Source organism: Panthera onca, chromosome B3 (genome assembly GCF_046562875.1).
Source record: "Panthera onca isolate mPanOnc1 chromosome B3, mPanOnc1 haplotype 2, whole genome shotgun sequence".
Lineage (NCBI taxonomy): Eukaryota > Metazoa > Chordata > Mammalia > Carnivora > Felidae > Panthera > Panthera onca.
Genome location: NC_138344.1, coordinates 24161780 through 24182962, shown reverse-complemented (window position 1 = coordinate 24182962; position 21183 = coordinate 24161780). Strand labels below are relative to the sequence as shown.

The window sequence follows — 21183 nt, the reverse complement described above, 5'->3', positions numbered from 1 at the left end:
CATGCTATAGTTTAGCCTAGAAATAGAACTAACACAATAACCCAGATCTTTTTATCCAATTGTATGAATAGTTGCCCTGTGTTTTTAAAAAATTCATATATACCACATAGTGGAATATTTTTGTACATATTAATTTAGACTCTAATTTTTTCTAATGATTACAAAGCAATTTCTAGCAACTTCAGAATTCTCATCCTTTGGTAGTTACTCTCCAACCCTATCTTCAGTGCTTAGGCTGCGCGTATCAGTGTATGACTAAGAAAATGGAACAAGGGTAAACATATCAACTGATTTATGGTTCCGTAATTGAAATAAATACTTAGTTTTCTGTAAATGTTGGTAGGACCCAGGTCTCAGGCCATCATTATTTTTTCTCTCCAGGTAAGAGCTCATATTTTCATCTCTAACTCTGACTTACCCTCTGAATTATAAACTCATATATCCAATAATTGAATGTCTGATTCTCAAACTTAACAAGTCCAAGGTAGGTCTTGATTTTCATCCTCTCAAAACTACTTTTCTTGTAATCTTTTTGCTACCTCAATTAGTAGGAAGTCTTTTTTTTTCTTCCAGCTTATCGAAAACTTTGGAAGCATCTTTAATTTATCTTTGTCTTACTCAAGTTATCAGCAAATCATGTTGCCTCCATCTTGAAAATCTCTTAATTGTACCACTTTATTTACACCATTTCCACCTTATCATGCTGATTTAAAGCCAATATCTTGTGCCAGAAGAATGAAATTGTTTCCCTGGTAGTCTTGCTGCTTCCATCCTTGCCCCTTTCATTGTATTTTCTGGGTAGCAGCCAGAGTGATCTGTTTTAAATTGAAGTTAAACCACGTTATTTATGCTCAAAACTTTTCAGGGGCTTCCTATATGTCTCAGAGTAAAATCTGAAGATCTTCAAGCCCTGTACAAGCTTTCACTTTGTGTGGCCTTTCCATCTCTCTTGTTTATCTTTATATACACTGGCTTTATGATTTTGCCTTTAATGTTTTGTTGTTCTTGAGACTTGTGCCTGTTGGGGCGCCTGGGTGGCTCAGTCGGTTAAGCGGCCGACTTCAGCTCAGGTCATGATCTCGCGCTCCATGAGTTCAAGCCCCGCATCAGGCTCTGTGCTGACAGCTCAGAGCCTGGAGCCTGTTTCAGATTCTGTGTCTTCCTCTCTCTGACCCTCCCCTGTTCATGCTCTGTCTCTCCCTGTCTCAAAAATAAATAAAACGTTAAAAAAAAATTAAAAAAAGAAAAAAGACTTGTGCCTGTTGTTTGCGACCCTTCTCTATGATATCCCCATGGCTTCCTTTCACTTGCCCCAGAGATCTCTGCTCAAATGATGTCTTATCAGAGGGGCCTTCCTTGACCAACTTCAACAAAGAATTGTCATGTTCTTTGTTTTCTGTTACCTTTACCCTGTTACATTTGTCATCTTGGGATTTAATGTCATTTGACTTAATTGATTTCATTGTTGTCTGACTCATTTAATACTAGTATGGAAGCCTAATGATAGAGTGCCTGGCCTGCAAGAGGTAATAAGTAAATAATATATGAAAGAGTGAAATTCTGAAGTTAATGCAAAATGTTTATTTCTGCCTTTTTAATTCCCTTGCAGAAGTGTTGGAAGAATTTTCTGGGATCAGTTTATGTGGAAATAACTGATATATATTTGAGAACTTATTTATGTAGTAGCACCTGACATCTTGAGCACTTAGCATATGATAAACCACTGTGCTCAGTACTCCACATGCATTCTGTCATTTGATAATAAAAGTGAGCCTTCTTAAAACACAAACAATAACCAAAATATTTATTTCTATAGGTATGTAAAGTTTAATTTCGTGAATTTGCATTTTATTTATTTATTGATATATAGTTGATGCATAGCGATACACTAGATTCAGGTATACAACATAGTGATTCAGCAACTCTGCATTATGCCATGCTCACCAGAAGCATAGCTGCCATATGTCACCATACAACACTATTACAGAACTATTGACTATATTCCTTATATTGTACCTTTCATCCCTGTGACTTATTCTGTGAAGCCTGTACCTCTCATTCTTCTTCACCCATTTTTCCCCTCTCACCCACCCCTCTGGCAGCCACCAGTTCTCTGTATTTATGGATCTTTTTCTGCTTTTTGTTTGTTTTAAACGTGTTCATTTGTTTTTGGTTTTTTGTTGTTTTTTTTTTTAGATTCCACTTGTAAGTGAGATCATATGGTATTTGTCTTTCTCTTACTTCGCTTAGCATAATACCTTCCAGGTCCATCAATATTGTCTTAAGTGGCAAGATTTTGTTATTTTTAAAGCTGAGCCTTTTAATCAGATTAGTCTCTGGAGTTACAGCTTGTATCCTCTGATAGAGACTGAAGAACTGGTACAATTTCTTAAATTTTTGGTAAAATTCATCAGTGAATTCATTTGGTTCTAGTGCTTTCTGTTTTGGAAGGTTACTTATTTATTCAGTTTTCATATCAGATATAGGCCTATCAGGTTGTGTATTTCTTGTGAGTTTTGGCAGAGTGGGTCTTGTAAGGAATTGGTCAGTTACATCTAGGTTGTCAAATTTGTGGGTATAGAGTTATTCGTAGTATATCTTTTATCCTTTTAATGTTTGTGGGATCTGTTGTGATGTCCCCTATTTCATTTGTGATACTAGTAATTCATGTCCTCTATTTTTTCCTTAGTTAGCCTGGCTAGAGGAGTATTGATTTCATTAATCTTTTCAGAGAACTTTTGATGTTGATTTTTCTCTATTGGTTTCCATTTTTCAATTTCATAGATTTCTGTTACAATATTATTTCTTTTGCTTACTTTGGATTTAATTTGCTCTTTTTTAGTTTATTAAGCTGGGAATATAAATGATTAACTTTAGTTCTTTCTTATTTTTGTAATACATGCATGCAGTGTTAATAAATTAGTGCTCTAATAATTAGTGCTCTCTAAGCACTATTTTCACTGCATTCCATTCCACAATTTTGATAAATTGTGTTTTCATTTTTATTTAGTTGAAAAGAATTTTTGGTTTCTGTTGGGATTTCTTTGTTGACTTGTTTAATATCCTTGTATTTTGAGATTTTCCAGTTATTGTTCTGTTACTGATTTTGGCTTAATTCTATTGTAGTGTAAGAGTAGACATTGTATGATTTCTGTTATTTTAAATTTGTTAAGGTATATCATATGGCCCAGAATGTGATATATCTTGACGAATTTTCTGTGTGAGCTTGAGAAAAATGTGTAATCTGCTGTTGTTGGATGAGGTAGTCCAGAGATGTCAATTATATCTAATTGATTGATGGTGCTGTTGAGTTCAACTATGTCTCTACTGATTATCTGCCTGCTAGATCTGTCCAGTTCTGATAGAGGGGTGTGAAAGTTTGCAGCTATGATGGTGGATTTATCTATTTTTTCTTGTAGTTGTATCCGTTTTTGCCTTATTTAGTTTGATGCCTTTTAGTTAGGTGCACAGATGTTAAGGATCGTTATGTCTTCTTGGAAAATTGAACTGTTTATCATTATGTTGTGTCCCCTCTTTAATTCTGATGACTCACCTTGCTTTTGAAGTCTTCCCTGTCTGCCCAGCTTTCTTTTCATTGTTAGCACAGTACCTTTTTAAATTTTTAATCTGTATCTTTATATTTGAAGTGTAGACAATGTATAGTTGCATGTTATTTATTTATTTTTTTTAATGTTTATTTTTGAGAGAGAGACTGAGTGCAAGCAGGGGAGGGGCAGAGAGAGGGAGACACAGAATCTGAAACAGGCTCCAGGCTCTGAGCTGTCAGCACAGAGCCGAACGCAGGGCTTGAACCTAGGACTGAGATCATGAGCTGAGCCGAAGTTGGATGCTTAACTGACTGAACCACCAAGGCGTCCCTGGATGTTATTTTTTTTATCCAGTCTGGCAATCTGTGTCTTTCAGTTGATGCATTTAGAACACTAATGTTGAAAGTGATTATTGATTTAGTTGGATTAGTACCTAACATTTTTGTTACTGTTGTCTATTTGTTGCTCTTGCTCTTTTTTTCCTGTTTTTGTCTTCTATCCTCTTTATTCCTTTTGTGGTTTTACTTGAGCATTGTATAATGTTCCATTTTCTCTCACTTGCAAGTAGATCAGTTAGTTACTTTTCATTTAACTTTTCTTTTTGGGGTTGTCTTAGAGTCTGCAGTATACATTTATATCTTAACCTAGTCTACTTTCAAGTAACACTATACATGTCACAGGGAATGGGAGTACCTTATAATATTCCTTGCTTCTGTCCTTTTATCATTGCTGTCATTTATTTCACATATATAAACATGTATTTAAAATTTTACACACATAAATATTCATAACTGAATAAATTGTTGGCATTATTATTTTGAACAAACTGTTATATCAATTAAGGTTAAGAAAAATAAGTTATTTTATTTCCACTTATTCCTTTGGTAGTAGTCTTTCCTTATATAGATAATGAGTTTCTGATCTATATCATTTCCTTTCTGTCTAAACAAGTTCTCTTAATAATTTCTTGCAAGGCAAATGTACTGACAACAGATTCCCCCCCCCCCCTTTTTTTTTTTTGCTTGAGAGTCTGTTTCTTTTCTACTTTCGAAGAATGATTTCTCAAGGTATAGAATTCTTAGGTTGGTGGGGTTTTTTTTCTTTGACACTCTTTCATTCCACTCTCTTGCTTGCATCGTTTCTGAGAAGTCAGGTGTAATTTTTATCTTTATTCTTCTGTAGTTGTTTTCCTCTTGGCTTCTTTCAAAATTGTTGTTTTTTTTTTTTAATTAATTTTTTAATGTTTATTTTTTAGAGAGAGACAGTGTGAGTGGAAGAGGGGAAGAGAGAGAGAGTGGGAGGCACAGAATCCAAAGCAGGCTCCAGGTTCCGAGCTGTCAGCACAGAGCCTGACATGGGGATGGAATCCACAAACTGTGAGATCATGACCTGAGCTGAAGTTGGACACTTAGCCGAGTGAGCCACTCAGGCGCCTCTCAAAATTTTTTCTTTATCTTTGATTATTTGTAGTTTGAAAATGATATGCCAAGTGTAGTTTTTTGGTTTTGGTGTGGGTTTTTTTTTGTTGTTTGTTTTTTTTTTTTTTTTTTTGGTGGGTGTTTTTTGTTTGCTTTACCATTTATCCTTTTTGGTGTTTTCTGAATTTCCTGGATCTGTGGTTTGATGTCTGATACTAATTTGGGGACATTCTCAGTCATTATTGTTTCAGTTCTGATTCTGTCACTTTCTTCTGATATTCCCACTTTGTGTATGTTACACTTTTTGTAGGTCCCACAAGTCCTTGCGTATTGTTTTTGCCAATCTTCTCTTTGCTTTTCAGTTCTGTTTCTTTTGGTATATTTTCAAGTTCAGGATTTCTTTCTTCAGTTGTTTCCAATTCATTATTAAGCTCATCAAAAATAGTTTTCATTTCTGTTACAGTGTTTTTGAACTCTGGTTTTTCTTTTTTGAGTCTTTGGTTTTTCTCTGCTTACATAGCTCTGCTGTTCTTTTGTGCTGTCCACTTTATCCATTAGAGTCCTTAGGATATTAATCATAGTTTAAATTTCTGGTATGTTAATTCCAACATCCCTGCTGTATTTAGTTCTTGTGTTTGCTGTCTTTTCAGACAGTGTTTTATTGCCTTTAGTATGCCTTGTAATATTTCTAGATAGCTGGATGTGATTTCCCAGGTAAAAGGAATTGCTATAAATAGGCCTTAATAATATGGTATTGTGGTGTAGGAGGAAGGGAAGTGTTCTGTAGTCTTTTGTTTACGTCTTAGTCTTCTAGTGAGCCTGGCTATGCCTCTGGATTGTGAACTTTCATTTTTTTTTTTTCCTCCCCTCTTAAGTGGAACAGGATGACTAGAGTGGGCTGGAGTTGGATATTTCCTGTACACAGGCCACTTAGGCTCTGATAATACCTGGCAGATTAGGCTCTGGATAACTAGTGTCCCCTGAGGATAGGTCTTGTTATAAATTCTCTGATCTATCTCAAATGTTTCCTTTTTCCTCCCCTGCTAGAAGCATGAGGGGATTTTTCTCCAGCATTTGCTGTGAGAGCCTGGTTGAGTTTTTTGAGGTAAATATCACAAAATTGTGGGGGCTCTGCTGTGGCTAGGTCCCTTTGGGAGTTTTTAACTATTAGACTTTTCTGTGGTGAGCCTCCAGGAATTTGTCAATTGCAGTTTAGGTTTTCCTCTCACATCACAGATTCTGCTGATGGTTTCCTGTTCTCTGCTTCAGTAAACCATGGCTGCGTGTATTTGCCTCTCTCTCTCCAGTCTTTGGGGCAGCAATTTGCCCTGTATTCATTCCTCTTCCAATAACCGAAGAAGAGTTGTTAATTTTTTGTCTGTTCAGATTTTTACCTGTTGTTTGATTGGAGTAGCAGCTTTCTAGCTCTTTACATGTGGAACCAGAAGTCAGAAATTGAGATCTAGCTTGGATGGTTTTATTTTCTGTATGGAATGGGAAAAATAATTCTGTGTAACTTCCAACTTAGATATATTTAACGTGTATAACAGCATTTATGGATTAAATAACATCTGGAAGTACATTCTAAAGATACAAATCTCTTTCATCGACAAATACCATACGATTTTGCTCGTGTGGAATTTAAGAAACAAAACGAACATATGGGGGGGGAGAAGAGAGGGAAACAAACCGTGAGAGACTCTTAAAAATAGAGAACAAACTTAGGGTTGATGGAAGGAAGTGGGTGGGGGATGGGCTAGATGGGTGATGGGTATTGAGAAGGGCACTTGTGATGAGCACTGGGTATTTATGTAAGTGATGAATCACTGAATTCTCCTGAAACCAGTATTGCACTGTATGTTAACCAACTAGAATTTAAATAAAAATTTGGAAAAAAATCTATTTAGTCAATAGAGATAATTCTTTTTTCAGTATCCTCTCCTGTAGGTTCTGATAACTGTGTTCCTCTCCAGATTGAGCCTTTGCATATTCTTTTTATGCTTCTGTTAAAACCTATGAAATTGGGAGGTATTTTTTGTTTAAAAAAATGCTCATATTTTTCCATTTTAAGTTCCAGTGTAATTAACATAGTTTTATATTTTACAGTAAAGTGATTCAACAGTTCTATGCATTACTCATTGCTTATCATGATAAGTATACTCTTAATCCCCTTTACCTATTTCACTAATCCTCCCCTCGCCCCCATCAATTTGTTCTCTTAGTTAAGAGTCTGGTTTTTTTGTTTGTTTATTTGTCTCTTTTTTCTTTGTTGAGGTTCTTAAATTTTGTGTATGAGTGAAATTGTATTGTATTTGTTTCTCTCTGAATGACTTATTTCACTTAGCCTTATGCCCTACAGATATATCCATGTTTCTGCAAATGGCAAGATTTCATTTTTTTTTATGGCTAAATAATATTCCATTATATATGTACCACACCTTTATCCTTTGATCTGTCAATTGACACCTGGATTTTTTCCATATCTTTGCTATTGTAAATAATACTCCAGTAACCATAGAGTGCATTTACCTTTTTGAATTACTGTGCTCATCTTCTTTGGGTAAATACTCAGTAGTAGAATTACTGGATAATATGGTAATCTATTTTAAATTTTTTGAGGAACCTCCTACTGTTTTCCACAGTGACTACACAGTTTTCATTCCTACCAACAGTGCACAAGGGTTCCTTTTTCTGAAACTGGGAAGTATTCTGACAGGTATTTCCCTTTATGGTTAAATACTAGAAAAAGATAGGGTTGACACTGTTATGTAGATAATACCAGAAGAGAAATTGAAGGACCTTTATTAAAGTTTCATAATTTACTAGGTCCTGAGGATATAACTGTAAAGAAGTTATTTGGTCATGTGTCTCAGGGAACCTACCATCTAAATAATTGGCATTTATAATAAGGCGCATTTAGAGTAGGTACAGGTTGCTGTGGGATCAGAGAAGGGATATGTAATAATCTTGGAAGTGATATCTAAGCTGAGTCTTTGAGAATTACTTGGTGTAAGTAGGGATCATAGTATTCTGGGCAGGAAGAAAACTTTTCTAACACCTGGAACCAAGGAAGACGGTAGAACAAATCCTTTTAACTGTAGGAAGTTCAGTATTGCTGGAATGTAGATTTAGGAGATGGGAGGAGATGTGCTAAAAAAAATGTAGCTGGAAGCAGAAAGGCATGACAAAGTGAAGTAGTCAAGTGAAAGGCCTCGACACTACTGAAAAGCCCTGGGTTTTCTTCTGATAGACATAGGAGCTAATGAAAAGTGTTAGGCTTTGAAGTGGCTTGAATTGGTCTACTTTTCTACCACATGAAGCATCATATAAACTTACACATTGTATTTTAAATAGAAGGTATTGTGCTTCTGGTTAATGGTAAGAATAAATGAATAGATGAGCTGCCTCTGGCTGAGTCTTCTCAGAAAGCAGAATGAGCAAAACCTGGCTGGTTTTGTTCAGGTACTCTAATAAAATGTTGTTTAGAATCTATGTTAATTTTGCATTTTATTCATTATATCTTATGTGTCCCTAAAAAGGTTTTAAGAAACATTAATGGGGATGGTGTACTTTATTACATAGAACTTGCTGGCTATAAATGGGATTCAAAGTTAAAAGATGTAGTGAAAATAGATGCTATTTCCCCTAAATTATTTAAAAGCAGGACTTTCTGATTTACTGGATCCTTTATTGGCTTCTGCAATCTTCTTGCTAGGATAATTGTAAGGATTAAAGGACACAACTTACAAAAACCATTCACTATAGGTTAATGCAGGTTAATGAGTGGTGGTTGTTTTTGTTATCATTTTAGATTGTAGCACTACCTTCTACCCAGTTGCCCATAACAGAAACCTAGGCATTTAGTTCTTTCCATTCATTTACCCCCTACATGCTACATCTTTTAAATATTTCTTGCATTAGTTTCCTTCTCTTCATTCCTGCTGCTTTCTTTCCCTGGTGTATTACAGTAGTCATCACCTAACTGGATTGCCTGCCTCCACTTTTGCCAGCTTTGATCCCAATTTACAAAATAGAATTATCATAAAGGCAAATTTGGCTTAATCACTGACGTGCTTAAACCCTTCAGGGACTTGTATTGAATATGTGTTTTTATCTAGTGGTTTATAAATAGTATGTGATGCCTCTGAAATTTTTTGCAAGATGGAGTATATGTGCATTTTTATGAGGTGAAAATCATTCACCTTTATTAGATTACTTTTCGGCTGACTAAAATCAGAATTCAAAGTCTCTCATAATCTGGCTCCTCCCTTCCGCTTCATATTTTTGAGTCCTGTTTTGAACTTTATCTTTGAAATTGTCATAGGATGTTCTCAGGCTCTTGTGCCTTTACTCATTCCCTTCTTACCTGTAATATTCCTTGTATTTTTTTGTCATCTCCTAGTCATCCTTTGTGACTTATCTTGGCTAAGTTGTCTTTCTTTGTATTACTGTACCTCTGTATTTCCTATGATATTTAAATCATCTGGCCTTTATCTTTTCAAGCAGTAAATTTCTTAAAGAGCTAATATGAAGATAGCCAGAAAACTTGGAATAGATTCTCAAGCAGAGTTAAACTATGCTGAAAGAGACATTTGGAAGTCATCAGGTATTGCCTTGAAAAAGATGATGGTTCAAAGAGAAATTTAAAAGAGAAAGTGTCTAATGGTTGGTCCCTGGGAGTATAAACATTTCCAGATTAGGGAGGGAAGTCTGTGAAGAACAGTCAGAGAGAAGGGAGAAAATCAGGAGATGTGTCCTGAAAGCCCACAATAAATTTCCAGGTCTGTATTTCTCAGCAAGGTTAAAACAAAATAAGGAGTGAAAAGTGATGAGTGTCAAGAATAGTTTCTGTATCACTAGATACAGAAGCTAGGTTACAGGTACAGTAAGCCTGACCTGTTCGTTTCCCACACATTGTTATTCTTGTTCTCCACTGATGGTTCTGGACTGTTACTATTCTCTCAGCATAAAAATTCCTGCTCCTTTGAGGCTATGCATTCTGGCTATGTCATCTTTATGGCTATGTCTGTCTTCATTGTTAGTCACTTCTCAGTCTTTGAAGAACTCATACTCTTTTCACCTCTGTTTTGCTGCTCCTTTCCATTCCCATGGCCATGCTAATGTTTGTTATTTAATATTAATTAAAACAGCCACCTCAGGTTGTGATCTTTGTATGCTTTCTTACTTGCTTTCTCTCCTTCTGTTTTTCCTGTCTTTGAGAGGTATCCTGTGGCCCCTCTGCTGTCTTCCAGTCTCAATCCCTGGTTCTTCTATTTCCTGAGGTGGAGTGTTTAGTCAGACCCAGGAGATGGAATAATCATATTATATATGTTGCCTTTTCACTCTGTTGATGGTTTCCTTTGCTGTGCAGAAGTTCACTGTAGTCTCATTTGTCTATTTTTGCTTTTGTTTTATGTGGTTTTAGTTGTGCTTTTGGTGTTACATTGCCCAATCCAGTGTCATGAAGCTATTTCCCTATGTTTATTTTTGGAGTTTTGTAATGTTGGGTTTTATGTTTAGGTCTTTATTTATTTTTTAATGTTTATTTTTGAGAGAGAGAGAGAGAGAGAGAGAGTGTGTGTGTGTGTGTGTGTGTGTGTGTGTGTGTGTGCGCGTGTGTGTGCGTGCACACACATGAGTTGGGGAGGGGCAGAGAGAGAGGAGGACAGAAGATCTGAAGTGGGCTCTATGCTGACATCAGAGAGCTTGATGTCGGGCTCAAACATATAAACTCTGAGATCCTGACCTGAGCCGAAGTCAGATGCTCAACTGACTGAGCCATCCAGGCGCCCCTATTTGTTTTAATGTTTATTTCTTTATTTTGAGAGAGAGAGAGAGAGAGAGAGTGAGTGAGTGTGTGAGTAGGAGAGGGGCAGAGAGAGAGGGAGAGAGAGAATCCCAAACAGGCTCCACCCTGTAACCATAGAGCCCCACATGAGGCTCGATCCCATGAACTGTGAAATCACAATCCAAGCCAAAATCAAGTCACTCAACCACCCAGGCCCCCGTATGTTTAGTTCTTTAATCCATTTTGGTTAACTTTTTTTTTTTTTTTTTTAATGTAGTATGAGATGTAAGGCTCCAACTTCATTCTTTTGCATTTGAATATCCAGGTTTCCCAGCACCATTTGTGGAAGAGGCTCTTGTTCCCCCATTGGATAGCCTTGGCATCTATGCCACAGTTTATTTGACCATATATGTGAGTTTATTTTTGGGTTCTCTGATGTGTTTCATTGATCTATGTCTTGTCTTTATGCCAGTACATTACTGTTTTGGTTTCTGTAGCTTTGTAAGATGTTTTAAGTCAGGAAGTATGAGACTGGCTTTGTTTTCTTTCTCAAGATTGTTTTTGTTGTTTGGGTCCTATTGATATTCCATATGAATTTTAGATTTTTTTTTTTTTTTTAAACATGCCAGTTCAGTAGGGTTTGAATTGAATATGTAGATTGTTTTGGGTAGAATGGGCATTTAACAATATTAAGTCTTACCGTGAATACAGCATGTTTACATTTGTGTCTTTAGTTTCTTTCAGCAGTATTTCATAGTTTTCATTGTATATTTTTCATTGTTCTCTTTATCCATTGCTTCCCTTTTAGTGTTTTCAGTTATCCATGGTCAACTGCATTGTGGAAGCAGATGATGATTCTTCGGTGTTGTCAGATTTTGGTCAATAGTAGCCTAATACTACATCACAAGGCATCTATCATTCACCTTATTTCATTTCAGCACATAGGCATTTTATCATCTCACATCATTAGAAGGTTGAGTACAGTACAATAAGGTAGTTTAAGGGAAAGACCACATTCACGTAACTTTTATTGTAATATATTGTAATTGTTCTATTTCGTTGTTACTGTCTTAACTGTGCTTAATTTATTAATTAAACTTTATCAAAAGTATCAATAGGAAAATATATATATAGGTTTTGGTACTGTTGTGGTTTCACACATCTGTTGGAGTCCTTAGAGTCCCCTTAGAGTCCCCACAAATAAGGGGGACTGTTACATAAGTCTACTTCCTTAGTTAAGTTTCTTTAGTAAAGTATTTTTTTCTTTTTGATGCTTTTGTAAATGGAAATATTTTTTTATTTCCTTTTGTTCACTGTTTATAGAAATACAACTGGATTTTGCATTGGTTGACTTTTGTATCCTGTAATTTTACTAAGTTTGATTTATTCTAACAGTTTTTTTTTACAGGGTCTAAATTTAGGGTTTTCTACACATAAGATCATATCATCCGCAAACAGAGATAATTTTGTTTCTTCCTTTCCACTTTGGATGCCTAATTGCTCTGTCTAGGATTTCTAGTACTGTTTTGAAAAGAAATGGTAACAGTGGGCATCCTTGCCTTGTTCCTGATTTTAGAGGGAAAGCTTTCAGTTTTATACCATTACGTATAATCTTAGCTCTGGGCTTTTCATATATGGCTTTTATTGTGTTGAAGTAATTTCCTTCCTTGTCTAGTTTATGGAATGTTTTTATTATGAAAGGATCTTGATTTTTGTCAAATGCTTTTTCTGTGTCAGTGGAGGTGATCATGTTATTTTTGTAATTTTGGTAATTCATTGTGTTGGATTGATTGATTTTTGTATGGTGAAGCATCCTTAGATTCCAGGAATAAAATCCACTTGGTGATGATATAACTCTTTTAATGTATTGTTAAATTCTAACTGCCTAGTATTTCATTGAGGGTTTTTGCATCAATAATCATTAGGGATATTTGTCTGTATTTTTCTTGTCTTCTTTGTCTTATTTTGGTATCAGGGTAATGTTGGCCTCATGGGATGAGTTTCACAGTATTCCCTTCACTTCAGGTTTTTGGAGGAGTTAGAGAAGGGTTCTTGTTAATTTTTTTTTTTTTTAAATCATTGGTAGATTCTCCATTGAAACTATCTGATTCTGGGTTATTCATTGTTGGGAAGTTTTGTATTACTGATTCAGTCTTTTTACCAGTTACAGGTTGCTTCAGGTTGCTTCGGATTTTTTATTTCCTCATGATTCTGTTCTGTTAATTATGTTTCTAGAAATACACTCATTTCTTCTAAGTTATCCAATTTTTGGCATATGTTGTTGACAGCAGTCTCTTATGATCCTTTTTATTCTTATGGCATCCGTTATAATGTGTCTTTTTTCATTTTTGACTTTTGTTTTATGAGCATTTTCTCTTTTCTTGGTCTAATTAATGGTTTGTTGATATTCTTAATAGTCTCCAAAAACCAATACTAAATTGTTGAATTTTTATTTTTCTGTCTCTATTTCGTTTAATTGTGCTGTAATCTTTATTATTCCCTCCTTTGATGAACTTTGAGTGAGTTTTTCTAATTTCTTAAAGTCTGAAGTTAGGTTGTTCATTTGCGGTCTTTGTTTTTTACTATAGGCATTTACTACTATGAATTTCCCTTTTCATACTGCTTTTGTGGCATTCCATACATTTTGGTATGTTGTGTTTTATTGACCTTTGTCTCCAGATATTTTCTGCTTTCCCTTCGGATTTTTTCTTCTGACATATTTGTTATTCAGGAATATGCGGTTTGATTTTCCTGTATTTTGTAGATACTCCTGTTTTGCTTTTGATGTCTGGCTTCATTCCATTGTAGTCAGAAAAGATACTTGGTATGATTTCAGTCTCCTTAAGTTTGTTAAAACTAACTTTATGGTATATTTTCCTGTGGAAAATGTCCCATGTACAACTGAGAAAATGTGTATTCTGTTGTTGGGTATAATGTCATGTGTGTGTCTTTAGGTCCATTTGGTCTAATGTTAAGGTCCTGTGTTTCCTAATCGGTTTTCTTTCCCATTATTGAAAGTGGGATATGGAAATGTCCTATTATTACTATGTTACTATCTTTCTTTTCTCTTTAGTTCTTTGTCATTATTTGCTTAATGTATCTGGCTGCTCTTCTGTTAGGTGCATATATATTTATAATATATATTTTTGGCGAATTAACCCTTTTATCATATAATGTGTCACTTGTTTCTTTTTTCTATGTATATGTGTGTGTGTACACACACACATATATATATAGCCATATATATATGTATATATATAATCATTCTTTCTCTTTTTTGGTTATTATTTGCATAGGATGTCTCTTTCCATCCTTTCAGTCTGTGTATATCCTTCTATCTAATGTGAGTCTCTTGTAAGTAACATATAGCTGTGTCTTATCTTTTTTTTTTTTTTTAAATCCACTCAGCCACTCAGTGTCTTTTGATTGAGGAGTTTAATCCACATACCTTTAAAGTAATTACTGATAAGGAAGACTTCCTATCGCCATTTTTATGGGTTTTGTATGTCTTGTAGTTATTTTTTTCCTTCTCTGTGAGGTCTTCCTTTGTGTTTCATTGATATTTTTTGTAGTGACATGCTGTGATTCCTGTCCCGTTTTCTTTTGTATATCTTCTCTAGGCATTTTCTTTCTGGTTACCATGGGAATTACATAAGACATCTTATAGTTGTACTATAGTTATAATCTATTTAAAACTAATAGCAATTTCAATTGTATACAAAAACTCCTTTACATCTTTCCCCCCTTTCACTGAAGATACAAATTATGTCTTTTTATGTTTTGTATCAATTTTATTTATAGTTTTTTAAAAAATGTTTTCATCTTTCACATCTACCTGACTGATTTACTCACCACCATTACAGTATTACAGGATCCTGTATTTGTCCATATATTTACCTTTACCAAACAGTTTTATATTTGTACATGATTTTGTATTTACAGTCCTTTTTATCTTTTTCTTTTCGTTTTTTTTCAAGTTGAAGGACTTCCTTTTTGTAAAACAGGGCTAGTAGTGATGAACTGTCAGCTTTTGTTTATCCTTGGGAGTCTTTATTCTTCATTTAGAAAGTAAATTTTGCTAGATACATTGTTTTTGGTTGGCACTTACTTTTTTCAACACTTTGAATATATTATCCCACTTCTTTCTGGTCTTTCTGCAAGGTTTCTGCTGAGAAACCTGCTGATAGTCTTAGGATAGCTGCCTTTGTACATGACTAGTCATTTTTCTTTTGCTGTTTTCCAGATTCTCTCTGTCTCTGACTTCTGACAGAGATTATAGTGTGTTTTAGTATCAGCCTCTTTGGGTTCATTGTAGTTGGAGTCCTTCAAACCTCTTAAAATTAGATATCCATTTCCTTCCTTACATTTGGGAAGTGTTTGGCCATTACTTTTTCAGAGAAGCTGTCTGCCACATTCTTTGTTCTCATGGAATTCCTCTAAGTGCATATATTAGTAGGGTTGGTGGTGTCCTATAAGTGTCTTGGGGTTTCTTCACTTTTCTTCCGTTTTAAAAATTGCCTCTGACTCAGTAATTTCAAATGGCCTGACTTTGGGTTTATTTTCTTTCTTTTGTTTGATTAAGTCTATTGTTCCCTCGTGAATTTTCAGTTCAGTTATTGTATTCTTTTTATTTATAGAATTTTTGGTTAGTTCTTTTTTATATTTTTTGCTAATTAATTCTTTTTTTGTGTATGCATGGTGATTTCATCTCGTTGTTTTCCTTGTGTTCTCTTGTAACAAATTGAGTTTCCCTAAGACAGTTAATGTTGCATTTTTGTCAGGTAATTCATAGATCTCTGCTTCTTTAAGGTCATTTCTAGAGCTTGATTTTGTTCCTTTGATTGGAATTGGACTGTAATTTCTTGGTTTTGGGGGCGGGGGGTACTTTGTAGTTTTTAATATGCATTTTAATTTTGTGTGTGTGTGTAGATTTTGCCTCTGATAAAAACAACCACCTCTTCCAGTGTCTCTGAATTGGCTTAATTGAGGGGAAGACCTTCATTAGAGATTCTTGGTAACTCTAATACCTTTTATTGGGGTGTATCTTTTTCGGACTTATGCTTGTAATTTCCCAATGAAAGACTTAATTGGTTTCTTTTTCAAGAGCTTCAAGTACTCTAGTCCTGAAACAAGCCAGTGTTTTCTGTAGCCTCTAGGCATCCAGTATATGCTGGTTCCATCAGTGCTCCAAGTCTGGCCAACACAAAAACTTGTCCCTTTGACAGCTCCTTTCACCCCAAAAAACAGGAATGTTGGACATAATTCCAATGGGTGAAGCTGCAGGTTGAGCTTTTCATCATGAGTATGAACTGTGCCATCTTGGGGAGGGATTGATATAGTTGAAATGAAAGTTTTTCTTACATATTTCTGGCTCTTTTTGGCTTGGAGCTTGCTTGGGGTACTGCAACTTTCTAACTGGTTTCTAGAGGTCTCATAAAGGGTTTTTGGACCATGTATATAAGTTAATGTTCCTGTGAGGGAATAAATTCTGGAGCTTCTTTTTCCTCCATCTTGCAGACATCTCTCCTGGTTGGCTTTTTATCTTTGTTCAGATAAATTTAGTATTTCTCCAATTCATTTGATCGGAGGAAAATGCCAGAAGATTCATTTATCACCTATACAAGCTAACTTAGACGTATTAGTAAATTATCTTTAGTATAAGGTCAAAGATCTGTTTCAGGATTTTCTCATTGTAACACTGAAAACTCTACTTGTTTCTCAACAGTTTCTATAAAAGCTATTGTTTCTAATAACTCCAAGGTTTAGTCAGCTCCCTAAACCCCTAAAAAAGATGATTTTGTAAGAGTAATTAAAATATTCAGAATGTAAAATAACCCATTAACCAGATCTTTATCACAAAATTTTGGGCATATTGCCTGGTCCATGGTAGACACAGAAGTATGTTATCAACCAAGGAATGAATTTCTGTCTTGATTATATTCGAATTAGAAAGAAAAAAAAATCAAAGACTATATTTCATGATTGTCAGAGATAATTGATAGATACCCTATACTAATGCCAGCAAGTATTTTGTGTTTTTGTGTTTCTATCCTTTTAGGATCTTAATTAGAGGGAGGCAGATGGATATAGTTTGTTTTTTGTTCATTACAACTTCACCATAAAATGTGATACTTTTTTAAAAACCAGGTTAAAGGTAAATAAGTATTTTTTTCTACAATTTTACTTCATGTTTAATGTATAACACACACTCTGGGCATTGAGATTATAAAGCTCAATAAAGTAATACTTTGGGATTATTATTATGTTGAGTTTACCATAGTAAAATATGCTGATTTATATTTATATTTTTCCCCTGAAAATATATCTTATTCTATAGTTAATGAATTATTGGTAGGATATAGTGTAATAATGACTTCAGAATTGTACGTTCAGTCTTGAAATAATCTAACATTTCATGCAGTTCCATTGTAACAGACCCAACCTTAAAGCTAACAGCTATGTTACATATGTTTTATGTCATCCAATTTTCTAAGGTGTAATACTACCTTGGATATCATTGTTCACTCTTCCAAAATTTTTATGTTAAATATAACTTTAGGGAAGGGGATGGAGTGTTTACAAAGCCAACATCCCAAAAGGAACAGAGAGACATATTACTTTGAGAAATCAGTAAGCAAGTGTTTATTAGCTTTATAGATAGAGCATATAAGCCTTTTTATCTCTGGCGTCTCGATTCCTCACATCTTCATTTAACTTCATCTTCAGTTAAAGTCACTCTGCTTACATTGACTTTTGTATCTTTGCCTTTTTATCTTCTTTTATTATTTTATGCTCTATCATTAGCTTTTTTATTATATAAATATTTTTTTAGAGAGAGCGCATAAGTGGAGGGGAGGGGTGGGAGAATCTGAAGCAGGTTCCACGCTCAGTGTGGAGCCCATTGCTGGGCTCAATCTCATGAACCTGGGATTAGGACCTGAGCCGAAATCAAGAGTCAGATGCTTAACCGTCTGAGCCACCCAGACGCCCCTGTCTACCATTAGTTTTTATGTTAACATGTCACAGTTACTATTTCTTTTATGTTCTACCGTTTTTAATTGATTCCAATCTTGTTTGCTCATTGTTCGTTAACACATCTTCCCTTTCTGACAGTAGCAGTTTTTGTGGTTTCATCTTTTTTGTTCCTGTATTCATTACTTATTTTTCAGCTACCTGTTTAACATCTTTTTTCAACTTTCATCTTCTTTATCGTTGACCGTCATTTCAGTGATCCTAACCCCAATGCTTTGCTATTGGTATAGGAATATTAAAAATACTTTCCTAATATTTGTCTCCTTGACAAGTAAACTAAGTTGCTATATGTATTCACGGTCATCTCATAACTTTTCTTTTTATCATTATTATTATTATAGGGGTTTTTGTTTGTTGAGTACTGGATTGATTCAAAACTAGCTTCAAAGTCAGAAAACATGGTATTAGTGTCATTGATGACACATTGGTTTTTCTGTTTTGGCCACTGATGGCTAAAATCATTTCCTCTGCCAGTTGACCTCTCAGAAGTTATAGTATGTATGGTAACAGTATTTTCCCCGTGTTTTACTTTGGAAACTTGGAAACATGCAGCAAAGTTGAAAGTGTTCTGCAATGGACACAATATGCCTGCCATCTAGATTTTACTATTAATACTTACCTTGTATTATCACATATCCATCCTTCTGTCCATCATTCCATCTTTATTTTTTCATGCATTTCAAAGTTAATTGCTGACCTCAGTGCCCTTCTCCCCAAGGGTAAAACTAATTTTTAAAAGACTTCTGTCCAGTTTTCTAGAGTAACTCTGGCCCTCTATATGTAATTTATTCCATAGGACATTTATTTGTAGAACTGTCTCACTGAGCCATGGAAGTAAAATAAATAAATAGAAAGTGTTGTCTGATTGATTGATTGATTTTTGAGAGAGAGAGACAGAGCACAAGTGGGGGAGGGGCAGAGAGAGAGAGAGAGAGAGCGAGCGAGGGAGCGCGGGAGGGAGGGAGACTCAGAATCTGAAACACGTTCCAGGCTCAGAGCTGTCAGCACAGAGCCCGACACAGGGCTCAAACCCATGAACTGTGAGATCATGATGTGAGCCGAAGTTGGACTCTTCACCGACTGAGCCACCCAGGTGCCCCAATGTTGTCTATTTTAAATGCATATTTTCAGTTGTCTACTTTGAGAGCTTTCTCATCAGATCTCACTTGGCCCTCCTCCATTATTGACTCCATAAGAAAAGTCCATGAAATGTGAAAAAAATTCAGAACATAGAAAATAAGTCATATTTTTAACTTTTTGAGAAGCCCCCATACTGTTTTCCAGAGTGGCTGTACCAGTTTGCATTCCCACCAGCAGTGCAAGAGGGTTCCCCTTTCTCCACATCCTCACCAACACCTGTTGTTTCTTGTGTTGTTGATTTTAGCCATTCTGACACATGTGAGGCAGTGCCACATTGTAGTTTTTGATTTGTATTTCCCTGATGATGAGTGATGTCGAACATCTTTTCCTGTGTCTGTGGGCCACCTGGATGTCTTCCTTGGGAAAATATCTATTCATGTCTTCTGTCCATTTTTAGATTGGATTATTGGGTTTTTGGATGTTTTATAAGTTCTTTATATATTTTGGATACTAACCTTTTATCAGATATGCGATTTGGAAATATCTTCTCCCATTCTGTAGGCTGCCTTTTGGTTTTGTTGGTTGTATCCTTCACCATGCAGAAGCTTTTATTTTGATGAAGCCCAAATAGTTTATTTTTGCTTTTGTTTCCCTTGCCTCAGGAGACAGACCTAGAAAGAAGTTGCTACGACCAGTGTCAAAGAGGTTACTGTGTGTTCTATAGGATTTTTATAGTTTCAATTGTACTACCAGGTATTGAACCAGAGAATGCAAAAACACTAATTCAAAGGGATACATGGCACCTTGATGTTTATAGCAGCATTATCTAGAAAGGAAAACTTATGGAAACAGCCCAGATATCTAACAACTGATGAATACATAAGGAAGATGTGGCGTATATACACAATGGAATATTACTCAGCCATAAAAAAGAATGAAATCTTGCCATTTGCAGCAACATTCATGGCGCTAGAGAGTATTATGCTAAGTGAAATAAGCTGGAGAAAGACAAAATACCATATAATTTCACTCATGTAGAATTTAAGAAACAAAACAAACATGGGGGGGGGGGGAGGCATTGCAAGAGAGGAAAACCAAGAAACAGACGCTTAATTATAGAGAACAAACTGATGGTTACAAGAGGGGAGGTGGGTAGAGGGGATTGGTGGTCGGGATTTACAAGTGCACTTGTGATGAGCACCAAGTGTTGTACGGAAGTGTTGAATCCTTCTATTGTACACTTGAAATTAATACTGCACTGTATGTTAACTAACTGGAATTTAAATAAAAACTTAAAAAAAAAATAAGCCCTAGCCCGTATTGTAGTTTTGATTATGAATAGCAGATAGGGGTCACTAGAGGGGTCTGGTTAGGGAAGGATCTCTCTTCGTTTCTTTCCTTTTTGTTATCTCCTTTTCTTCCTTTTCTTTTTTTCTCTTCTCCTTCCATTTTCTTTCTCTCTCTTTTAATCATAGTTGGGGGAAAAAGTACATATTTTGCTGCATTGATTTGTTGAGGGGAAAGAGTGAGCCGACCATGTGATGATAAGGAAATGTCACTGGAGAGCAAGGAACACAGACTCTAAATTAAGAGTTGGGAAATTTTTTCTGTAAGGGGCCAGGTGGTATTTATTTTAGGATTTACAAGCCATACAATCTCTTTTAAAACTACTCAACTCTGTTGTTGTAGTGCAAAACAGCCATAGACGATATATAAATTATTGAGCTTGGCTATGTTTTAATAAGACTTAATGGTGGTTTGTTTGTTTTTTATGGCAGGCTAGATTTGGCCCACAAGCTATGATTTGGTGACTCCTACTGTATAGGGATTAACCTTGTACAAGTTACTTATAAAAATGTCATTATTAGTGTACACATTGCCAACAAAGAAGTCTTTTTTAATGCTCTATTAGATGGGGATACAGAATTGGACAGATATAATTCAGGGTGTCATTGGTGTGAGGAAAGAAGAAAAATGTTTAAAATGGTTGATTCCACTGATAACCTGGAGGTTCTGGCATGGCCTCCTTTCAGTCCTGTTTCAGCTGTGTAGCTGCTATTTCTATGTCCCGGGCAGAGAAGCAGACTGAATAGAGAGGGCTACGTTCCCCTGTCTGGTATTAAATCTCCCCTTAGTGGTATTTAAAACCCAAGTTTTTGAGTGAAGCCTGGGTTCAAATCTCTTATCAGATGTGTGACTTGTGATGTAACTGCTCTGAGCATCAGCAGAATGAGTTTTTCTAGCCAATTCATAAGCTTATGAGGATCTTAGTCATAACAATAATAGCACCTAACACATGGCACTTACTATATCCCAG

At 35.4% G+C, this 21183-nt stretch overlaps 1 protein-coding gene across 10 annotated transcripts in view; it reads left to right on the top strand.

Annotated features, from left to right (window-relative positions):
- UBE3A (ubiquitin protein ligase E3A) overlaps positions 1-21183 on the top strand; it is a 93927-nt gene that overhangs the window by 26631 nt on the left and 46113 nt on the right. For 3 of the 10 annotated variants that reach the window (XM_060617908.3, XM_060617903.3, XM_078448935.2), the window contains one exon: positions 11080-11165. The exons of the other annotated variants lie outside the window; for them this stretch is intronic. In XM_060617908.3, coding sequence (XP_060473891.1) covers positions 11164-11165 — 2 coding nt within the window. In that variant the 5' untranslated portion in view covers positions 11080-11163. The remainder of the gene's footprint in view (positions 1-11079; positions 11166-21183) is intronic. 10 annotated transcript variants of the gene reach the window in all.